This window comes from Nicotiana sylvestris, chromosome 2 (genome assembly GCF_000393655.2).
Source record: "Nicotiana sylvestris chromosome 2, ASM39365v2, whole genome shotgun sequence".
Taxonomy (NCBI): Eukaryota; Viridiplantae; Streptophyta; class Magnoliopsida; order Solanales; family Solanaceae; genus Nicotiana; species Nicotiana sylvestris.
Genome location: NC_091058.1, coordinates 215,084,670 through 215,095,831, shown reverse-complemented (window position 1 = coordinate 215,095,831; position 11,162 = coordinate 215,084,670). Strand labels below are relative to the sequence as shown.

At 37.2% G+C, this 11,162-nt stretch overlaps 1 protein-coding gene and 1 long non-coding RNA gene across 2 annotated transcripts; one reads left to right on the top strand and one right to left on the bottom strand.

The window, feature by feature from the left end:
• Positions 1-1,947: 1,947 nt before the first annotated feature.
• LOC138886273 (uncharacterized) lies at positions 1,948-2,622 on the bottom strand. The gene has a single exon (XM_070167339.1). It carries the CDS (start codon positions 2,620-2,622, stop codon positions 1,948-1,950), a length of 675 nt encoding a protein of 224 aa, XP_070023440.1.
• A 2,247-nt stretch (positions 2,623-4,869) lies between these two features.
• LOC104235237 (uncharacterized) lies at positions 4,870-10,798 on the top strand. The gene is made up of 3 exons (XR_713143.1): positions 4,870-5,048; positions 5,420-5,479; positions 10,511-10,798. It is a non-coding gene; the product is annotated as an uncharacterized lncRNA (long non-coding RNA).
• The last annotated feature ends 364 nt before the right edge of the window (positions 10,799-11,162 follow it).

Here is an 11,162-nt window from a genome sequence, read left to right as displayed (position 1 = left end):
TAGCAACTTACAAATAGCTGCTTTGTTCCATATCTCTATGTTGATGAAGTTTAGTCCCCCTGCTGATTTAGGTACACATAGTTTGTCCCAAGCAATCAGTGCCTTTCTTGTTGGTTCAACATTCCCAGTCCATAGAAATCTTCTGCATATTGTCTCAATGAATTGTATAATCTTCTCTGGTAGTATGAATACTTGTGCCCAGAAATTATGAAGTGTTCCCAATATGTTTTTGATCAATGTTGCTCTCCCTGCATAAGATAGTAACTTGGCTGTCCAACATTGCATTCTACTCAACATCTTGTCAATTAAGGGCTCACACTGGACTATTGACAGCCTCTTTGTACTCAATAGGACACCAAGATATATAAAGGGTAGATCACCTTTAGTATATCCTAGTATTTCTAGAATTCTTTGTTGCACCCTGTTGTCAACTCCACCAAAGTATACACTGCTCTTGCTTATGTTTGCTTTTAGTCCAGAAGCTTTGGAGAATCTTTGAAACTGATTATGAATTTCCACCACAGATTTCTCCTCTCCCTTGCAGAATAGCAGTAGGCCATCAACAAATCCTAACTGTATAAGGTTCAGTTTAGCACACCTTGGATGGAACTTGAAGTTTTGTTGTTTCGTAGCTGCTTGAGTAATCTACACAAGTACTCCATTGCTATGACAAAAAGCGGTGGTGAGAGTGGATCTCCTTGCCTTAGCCCTCTCTTTGCTTCAAATGGCTTGATTGGCTTCCCATTTACTATGGTTGAGTAAGATACTGTGCTTATACTTGCCATCACCCAATTTACATATTTTTCAGGAAGTCCCAGCAGTCTCATTACTTGTTCCATATAAATCCATTCTGCTGAATCATAGGCCTTCTGCATGTCTATCTTTGACATGCATCTGGGTGATGTATTCTTCCTTCCATATCCTTTGACCAATTCATGGCTCATTATAATATTATTCGTGATCACTCTTCCTGGTATAAAGGCTATTTGACAATTATCTATCACCTCTGGCAAGACTTCCTGCAATCTGTTTGTTAAGATTTTGGATATGATCTTGTATAGAACAGTGCAACATGATATAGGTCGAAACTCTTTAATATTGTTGAGATTCTTCACTTTTGGGATCAGAGTTATATTAGTACAGTTGATTTGCTTACACATTTCTGGATTGTCAAAGAATTTCAATACTGCTTGAGTCACCTCCTTGCCTATTATATGCCATGCTTTCTTGTAGAAAAAAGCATTGTATCCATCACAGCCGGGAGCTTTGTTGTCATCAATACTCTGAAGTGCTTGTTTAACCTCCTCTCCAGTTACTTTTCTTATCAAATTCAATTGTTGCTGTCTATTTAATTTGTTCCCCTACTTCATTACTTCTGAGTTTACTGCTGGCAATTGTACTGCTGCTGTTCCCAATAGATTTTTGTAGAAGTTTAGAATCTCATCTTCCACATCTGTAGCTGTATTTAGTAATTGACATGCATTATTAAACAAACAACCTATATGGTTAGTGGCTTATCTAATCTTAGTACAAGCTTGGAAATATGTTGTGTTTGCATCTCCCAAGTTGAGCCATTTGATCCTTGACTTTTGCCTCATAATGCTTTCTTCAATTTCAATCCATTTAGCTAGCTCATTCATTGCTTCTTTTTCTTGTGTTATACCTTCTGTACTGCAACCAGGTCCATCCCTTGCTTCTGAATCCCCTCCAACTTTAGTCTTGCTTCTTGAATTCTTTGCACAGTATTGTTAAATTCTTGTCTATTCATTTGCTTCAGTTTGCTCTGTATCATCTTTAGTTTCCTCCATACTCTAGTCATTGTTTTTCCTTCTTCTCTTTTTCTCCAGCATTCATACACAACATCCTTAAATCCTTTATGTTGTGCCATACAATTAAAGAACTTGAAAGGTCTCCCACCATTCTTTTGCTCATAGTCCATTGTTAGACTTAATGGACAATGATCTGAGAACCCAGGTTGCAATGCCCTTCCTTCCATTTAGGCCATTTTTGGATCCAGGCAGCAATAACAAGAATTCTATCAATTTTGTTGTGGACATGGTTGTTAGTCCACGTATACTTCCTTCCTACTGTCTTTAATTCAGTTAGTCCATTTCTCCAGATGAAATCTTTGAAGTTTTTCACTTCAAATTCCTGTACTGGTGTCCCTTTAGCCCTATCTTCATTAGTCAAGATGGTGTTGTAGTCTCCCATTAACACACAAGGATCAGTAGCACTAGCTATTGCTTTTTTCATATCTTCCCATAGTATTTTCCTATCTTGTATTGTATGCTTATCGTAGACAACACCAAATCTGAATTTATTGCCATTTTGCCTCTCTGTGACTTCCCCTATTATGTATTGTTGGTGCATTTCATACCCTTTAAAGTCTACCCTTGTTTGATCCCAAGCAATCCATATTCTACCACCTGGAGCCTGTGAATAATTTGCTGTCCATCTCCAATTATTGAAGATCTTCTTTATGATACCTTCTGCCTTTGTTTCTTTAACTCTATTCTCCAAGTCTGCTATAAGCACTACCTTATTCTCCCTAATAAATTTTTTTAGTTCCTTTTGCTTATACACCTTATTCATACCTCTAACATTCCACACTATGATGTTCATCATTATAAATTTCTTTGATTGATGTTACCCCTTCTGCCTCTATCCCTAGGCAGTTCCCTCTCTTTGTTTTGTTCCCTTGTCATTTGGACTAGCCTTTGTGCAGTATCTACCAAAGATGTGAAAGCATTGCCAGTGTTAACTTCCATCTTATTTCTTTCATCTCCATTCTTCTTTGTAGCAGATTTGCCTTTTGCCAATTGCCATTGTTCTTCCTTTAAATTGTTACTTTGTATCCCATCACTGACTTCTTCCAATTGCTCCAGGAATCTGCCTCTTGTATCAATTTTATCAGTCTTGGGATCTAGATTTCTTATAACTTTCCATATCTTTCCTTGGTTCTGCATACCATATGTTTGATGCCCCACCTCTTGCTTCTGAACTTTCTTGTTGTGGCATGAGTTTAGCTACTCATACTCATAGTAACAATATCCCAAGTATTTTGCATAAATAAATTACAAAGTAAAGATGAAGAAATATAGACATCGATGATTCTATCTCCCAACGGGTGTTCCACGAGTTATTCTTGCCTTCGGTCGCCAAAAACTCCCTCAAAAGTGGTGTTTATTATCTATTTATATGTGTTGGAAAAGCCCTAAACGACATAACCCCAATCCAAGTCCAACAAGGAGACGAAATAAGCCTTCAAAATCCGGATCAGGCTCGCCTCAAACCGTGCCTCACGAGGTAAAACATGAGATGTATCTCGCCCCAGACTATGTGACGCCTGCCTCCACGCGAGCTCAACCTCGCCTTATCCCTCGCTTTGCCTGCTCCCACGCGAGCTCAAAGGCTCGCTTCACCAGCTTCCACGCGAGCTCAAAGGCTCGCCTCGCTTGCTGCTTCATTTCTTCTGCTGCTCAATTCGTTCTTTCGTCTTTCCAACTGTTTTCGAGCACTCTTTACACTTTACATATTCCTGCTTTAATTTCATCTCCAATGTACCTACACATAAAATAGACTCCATTACGCGTAAATAAAGTATAGTTTAGCATTAACGCACCTAAAATACATTGTAAATAATGTGCTAAAATATAAAATTATAGCCACACATCAGATACCAGTAGCGAATAAAATGAATAACTTCGATTTAAAGAGAAAGATCTTGATGCATTGGAATAGGGAAGCTATTTTGGAAGGTCATAGGCTGTGTTAGACACATGTTGCTTCAAGGGTGTATTTTCCCCCATTTCTCCGCAAAAATAATGCAAATTCCCCCATTTTTCCGCAAAAATAATGCAAATTAGGGGATAATAGGATTTCCGCAAAGAAAAAGTGTGTAGTTAAAATTTCGGGTATTGATCAGGAGGTGCTTATGCATTTTTTCCAAAATAAATATTAGTTTAGAATAGAAGTTTAAAAATCCCACCACCTCCCCCCGCTCTTCCCCCCGAACCTGATTCCTCTGCTTTTATGCTGATAATGTTTAGTTATGAGAATAATAATTATATGCAGTTTCCACTTTCCCAGGCCAATCAATTCTCCCTATATCCATAATAGATGCATATAATGTCTTTTCCTTAAAAGGGATAACATGAGAAAGTCAAGAATATGATCCCTTCATAGGCCACTATAGCCAGAATCATGTTCTTAGTCTTGGATAACAAACAATACTTTTCACATTTTGAAGTAATTTAACACTAACTTTTTCATGTTGTACATAATTTTACTGACTAAGGCGGAGCTAGGATTTAAACCTTACAAATTATGAATTATAGGACAGGCCTCAAGTTATATTCAGATTTTGTTTAACCTAGATATATGGTTTCGATCAAAGCTATAGAGTTCTGCAAGACCTGATCTGCTCGTGTTTACATACATGTTATCGCATACTTGTGAGCACACACTTCCAAAGTCTTTTTTTTTCTTAAACTCCGTACCGTAAAGACCTTGCCATATAATGGAAAGGAGAGAGTGATTATTTCTTAATGGCATATCCAATGAGGAATATCCGGGGACTAATCTTTTCACCCGAACATGAGCACAACAACAATAACAGCGTCCCAATTAAATTTCATTAGTGGGGTCTGAGAACGGTAGTGTGTACGCAGATTTTAGTGTATACGAAGACCTTAACCCTACTCCCAAGAGGGTAAAGAGGTTGTTTCCGAAAGACTCTCCGTTCAAGAAGACAAAAAGAGATAATATTCACCCGTACATGAGAATCACATGATTAATTAACGTACAAGGAACTGTATTAATCTCCTCTTATTAATATGTTCTCTTCACAACAATCTCTGACCTCACAAATTACTCTTTCCCATTTCTAAAAGCTAACTTCAAGATTTAAATGGCAAAGAACCATATTACCACCAAAGACTGTCAGTCTAAAAAGATTGTCAAGATGGAGAATGCCACAAAACTGATCCCAAAGTCTGAAATAGAAAGGCAATCAAATATGATACTTATAGGCAACAAACGTACACCAGGTATTGTTAGGAAGTTAAACTTATTATTTTGTTCATGTTAAAGGGTGGTTTGATACAACAACAACAACCCAATATAATTTCACTAGTGGGGTCTAGGGAGGATAGTGTGTACGCAGAACTTACCCCTACCCTGGGATAAAGAAGTTGTTTCCGATAGACCGTTGGTATCCCTCCCTCCAACAACCCAATATAACTATAGCTTTCTTGTTAATAAGTTTATTTATTTGCAGATATGTGTAAGTCCAATCCTGTGCCTGTTTTCAACTATGTTTTCATATAGTTGACGAGTATTTTCAGTCAGGATTGTGGTGTTAATAATTCATGGTGTACCCTTTCTTTTTTAGCTGCTGAAACTTTTCTTTATATAACAGAAGAGAAGATTGACAAGATTCCAAAGAAAAGCATCTGTGCGTGTGCCATATTGTGAGATTGTAAGTGATTCGGTTTAATTTTGTGATATTGCGCGCGTGTATACAAAATCTGAGGTTTAATAAATATTCAATTAAATATTACCATTTGATTTTTTTATCTATGTCAAGCGGGTCAATATTAAAATACCTGAACCCGACCGTATTTTGGGTAAAATTAAGTCCGCTTCTTATTTACACAAGAAAATGACAACGCTGAAAATGAAATCCGATAATGGTTCACTTACTTTGTCAAATTTACACCCATAAAAGTGCCGACCTGGATTTTTTGATGTCCATGATACTTTCAGTTCAACTTGAAATTCACAAGAACAAATATCCATTCCATTATAAAAAAATAATTTTCTTTGAGACATGGATTCACTTCAAACTTCAAGTTTAGATGAAATAAACCCACAAAAAAAATCAGAATAAATGAAGGAACAATAAAATTGCAAAAACTCTTTTGAGCTTCATAAAATCTTTTTATTATTTTTAAGAGGGTAAAATGAGGTGTTAAAAAAGGGGTGTGACAGCTTTGGCGACTCTACTGGGGAGTTGCAGGTTCGAGCTGATACTACGATCTTATTGGCTTTTTAGAATATTCGTCTGAGGTTTTTATGCTTTTTATTAGTTTTATCTGATTTTTATTATGTTTTTATACTTTGTTATTATTTGCTAGTTGTTTATGTTTGTCACGACCCAAAATCCAACTAGTCGTGATGGCACCTAACTTATTCCGCTAGGTAAGCCAACTCCTCCAATCCAATACAAATATAACTTATTGAGGAAAAATAAATAATCCTTTATACATTTCCCAAGGACTGGTAGTACAAATCATGAGCTTTTATGAGTAGAATTTACAAAACTAATATGAAACAAATACATCTTCATTTTGAAAAGTACATAAACAGAGTTGAATGAATCTAAAGCTACCATGAATAAGAGGCAGCTACGACATGGATGCCAATACATCTTCCAAGTTAGCTCTCATCGAACACGGCGACATCAACATCCGAAATCTGCACGCAATGTACAGGAAGTGTAGTATGAGTACAACCGACCACATGTACTCAATGAGTAACAAACCTAAACTTAGGTTGAAAGTAGTGACGAGCTTGTACCAAGGCCAGGGTCCACACCCATATCCAGTAATACTTCACAACAATATTCATAAGCAGCACAAAGAATAACTTAATAATAAAATGCTCAGCTCGTTCACAGTTTAAGAAAAGTAAACAATTTCTTTTCAAGTATAACAGTAAAACTCAATTCTTTTTACTGAAATCACCAAAATATGAGTAAGTCTGAAGACTGTGATTTTCCCCATAAAACTTTCTTTCAAAATAGGAGATTTCATTTTTCAAATGGCATGAGGAAAGTACATCTCTATGCCTATATTTCAATGTGCATGCCGATGCAATGCAAAATAGCGACAAAACCATATGCATACTCTCAGAGTATCAATTCACTTAATCCTCCATGTCACTCAATCCTCTCAGTCACTCAGTCCTCCCAGTCACTCAATCCTCCCAAGTCACTTGGCACTCGCACTCAGTAGGTACCTGCGCTCACTGGGGGTGTGTACAGACTCTGCAGGGGCTCCTACAGACCAAGCGCTATAATCTGCATGGACAACTCACATGCTATAGTATCAATATCAGTGTCGGCACAGACAACTCACGTGCTGCACGGACAATTCACGTTCTATAGTATCAATATCTCACAATCTGGCCCTCGTCCTCACTCAATCATCAATCTCTTCAGTCTCTCGCGCTCAAAATGTCATGAAAGTCCGCCCAAAAATAATGATATAATGTATCAATAATAGCAACTGAGACTGAGATATTATATGAATAAATGAATATGACTGAGTATGAAATATTAGTAAGATAACAGCAAGAAACGACCACTATGGGTCCCAACAATATCGGCAAAACACCTAAACATGATATCTAGCATGATGTACAACTTAATTTACTTATCACATGGTGAAAATACAAATATCAACAAAGTAGGACCACTACACAGTGTCTTGGAAACAACAGAGTCACCATTTACAGGGTGCACGCCCACACGCCCGTCACCTAGCATGTGCGTCACCTCAACATCAATCACATAACACATAATTTGAGGTTTCATACCCTCAGCACTAAGTTTAAAAGAGTTACTTATCTTGAACAAGCCGACTCCAATGCCGAACAAGCTAACAATACTCCGAAAATTCCATTATACATTTATCAACCTCTGAACTCCTTCCAATCTCCTCAATTCCAAGCCAAATAATTCAAGACTGGTCAAACAACGTACAAATTAATCAAAACACACTCCAAATTCTTACAATTTAATAATTTATGAAAATTTCCAACTCCGCTCAAAAATTTGATAGTGGGGCTCACGTCTCGAAATCCAACAAAACTTATAAAATCCAACAACCCATTCGATTACGAGTCCAACCATACTAATTTTACTCAAATCCAACTCCGGATCGATGTTCAAATCTTGAAAATTCGTTTTATGAAATTTTAGAAAATTCCTCCATTTCTCTTGAAATATCAATAATCTAACCCCAAAAATGAAGATTAATTCATGGAATATAATCACAAGGGAGCTAAGAATACTTACCCCAAGTTTTGTGGTGAAGTTTGCCTCTGAAAATCGCCCAAACCGAGCTCCATAGCTCCAAATGTGTAAAAATAGCCGAAAACCCCCGTTTTATAGAGTTTTATCATTCGGGCACCACAGGTGGCGCCGAGCACTGCGTGTGGTGCTGGTTCCAGTAGCTAAAAAAATCCTGACGCCAGGGATAGCGCCCAGCGCTACCTGGGCGCTCACGATGGGTAATTATTTTTCCTCGACACGAAAATGGGCATAATTCTCTCATACGATGTCCGAATTCAACGATTCTTTTTGTTATGACTCCGAAATTTCGATACGGATCTAATTCTTCAGTAAAAACGGAATTTGAAGCTCATTTGCTTAATGTGATACCACTTATTCTTGAAGAAACGTGTTGAAACATTCTTGAGATGCCCAAATCCAACTCCGTTACCCATCCGAAATTCACCCGAGACCCTCGGGACCTCAACCAATTATACCAACAAGTCCTAAAACCTTGTACAAACTTAGTTGATGTTTCTAATCAGATCAAACCCCAATAAAATACAAATCACACCCCAATTCAAGCTTCACGAGAACTAACGAATTCCAAATTCTACATCGATGTCGGAGCCTATCAAATCAATCCGGAATGACTTTAAATTTTTCACACAAGTTATAAATAACATAACGAAGCTATTTCAATTTCTGAAATTGAATTTCGACCCCGATATCAAAAAGTCAACTCTCGGTCAAACTTTCGTATTCCATTTTCCAACTTTTGTCAAAATGCTTCAATTTATTCTACGGACTTCGAAATAAGTATTCGGACACATTCCTAAGTCCAAAATCATCATACAGAGCTATTGGAATGGTCATAACTCTATTCCGAAGTTGTTTACACATATTTCACCTTCCGGTCAATTTATTCCATTTAAGCTTTAAATTTTTTATTTCATTCTTCCTGTTGATTTCAAAATACCTAAACACCAAATCCGAAGATTCACACATATCATAATACATCATAGGAGGATATTTAAGACTTAAAATAGTTTAAAGGAGTGTAAATGTCCGAAACGACCGGTTGGGTCCTTACAATATGTTTACAGTTTTCTTTTTATGTATTTACTGCTTTATAATTGTCATCATATGCATTACCTGGTCAATTCTTTCTGCAGCAAGTCTCGGAGTATGTGTCGCATACACGAACTCTTTGTTGAGTCATCCTTATTTTAGGAGGGGGCCGTCGAACGTATGAAGTGGGTGAAAAGTTTGAGCATCCACCATCGACCATACGCTCCCCCGAATTACCTTGTTAGTGAACCCCAAACTTAGGTCAGCCTTTAGGTCATTCTTATTTGCATCATGTCATTTAGACTTAGCAGGGCTCGGTCCCAAGTACCGTGTCCCATTGTAGAAGACCTATCCAAATGATGTCAGAACGAGCCCATGGCCCAAAAAGACATTTAATCATCTCTATGTGCTACATGTTGCATTCTTCAAGGGTAAAGGGGTCATTTGACGGACCAATAATGATTTAAGGTAAATGAGAAAGAAAGAGGTTGAAAAATGAAGTAAGAGAGATTATTGAGGGTTTATCACTTTTATTTTCTTGCCCAATTTTCTAAAAAGATTTAAAAAAAAAAAGAGATAGAAAAAGAATTTTTTTTACACTTTCTTATCATTTTTCAAAAAAGGACAGAAATAATTTTTCCAAATTAGTTGCATTTTTTTTAAAAGCTTTCTCCCATATCCAATCCTTCCGAACAACGCATACCTGATTCTTGTCTTTCGGGGCGGGATACGTAGGCAACCCACATAGGGTTCGGTCTTCCTAGTGAGTCTTAAACCTTGGCTTCGAGGGTCGTAGCCACATCTTGCATGTCTAGCCATTTTTGGCCACATCGGTCGTTTTTTGCAAAATAGTGCTATTTTTTCAAAGTAGTTTGTTATCTCATGTCTTAGAACCCCAAGTCCACAACAAGGTGTCCTCTCAGTTTTAAGGTCCATTCCTGTTGAATTTGCATGTCTGACCACTTTTGGCCACATCGGCCATTCCTGCACAATGGGGTCATTTTTGCAAAAGTGGTTCAATGGCTCATGTCTTATGATCTTGAGTCCACAACTAGGTTTCATATTACTTTAAGATCCGTCTTTTTTGAGTTTGCATCTTTAGCCACTTCTGGCCATATCGATTGTTTTTGCAAAATGGGTCACTTCTGTAAATTAATTTTGGGCCATGATTATTGGGAGTTTGAATCCATATAAATCTTAGTGAGGTATTTCCATATTTTTGAGGTCACCTTCATTGATTTTGTACTAATAGCTACACTTGGCCACGTAGGCCATTTAGCAAAATAACCCAATCATTTCTTGCATGTGTCCAATAGGAGGTGTTGTGGTCTCACATAGTGTCTCGAGTCACTAACTCTATTTGGTGTTACTTTTCTTATTCAGGTATGGATATATTTGTCAGAGCTTGAGCATGACAAACGCCCCAGGGCTATCCAGTCAGGACCAGTGCATTCAAGAGTTACTTGAGGAGCCTTTTTATATTTTTGATTTTGTTTCCATGTTTTCTTTTACTTCTAGTCTTGTCCAGTAATATTGAGTCTTTTAGGCGGTGTCAGAGTTTGTCATAGTCTGGTTGAGTCTGTTAAATCTTTTGTCATCGTACTTCCCATTTTGTATTTGAAAACAAAAAAATAGTTATAAATGAAAAATCTAAAAAGATTTTTGTTTTTAGTTTATTTTGTCCATTACTTTTCCAGAATTACGCTTGGTCTGATTCATGTGGAACATGATACGTAGGCAACCTACATAGGGTTCAATCAAATTATTTTTAAATTTTGTTTAAAAAAGAAGAAAAAGAGAGAGATGAAGTTGTAGGATGTGATAAATGAAAAGAAACTGCGAGATGCAATAAAAGAGCGATAATCAAAAAGAAAATAGAGGAAAGAAATGAGCAAATAAAGGAGCGTAAAAGAGGAAATGAAGAAGAAAAGGGCAAAGAACAAAATTGGGATGATGCCAAGTGGCCTTGTGATCCTCAAAGTCATCCTAGAACCGTTAATTATTGCTAGGTGCATTGCACGCAATGTGATATTTC

Excerpts from the sequence above, each read along its gene's own strand:
- LOC138886273 (XM_070167339.1), bottom strand. The coding sequence starts at position 2,622 with ATGAACATCATAGTGTGGAATGTTAGAGGTATGAATAAGGTGTATAAG.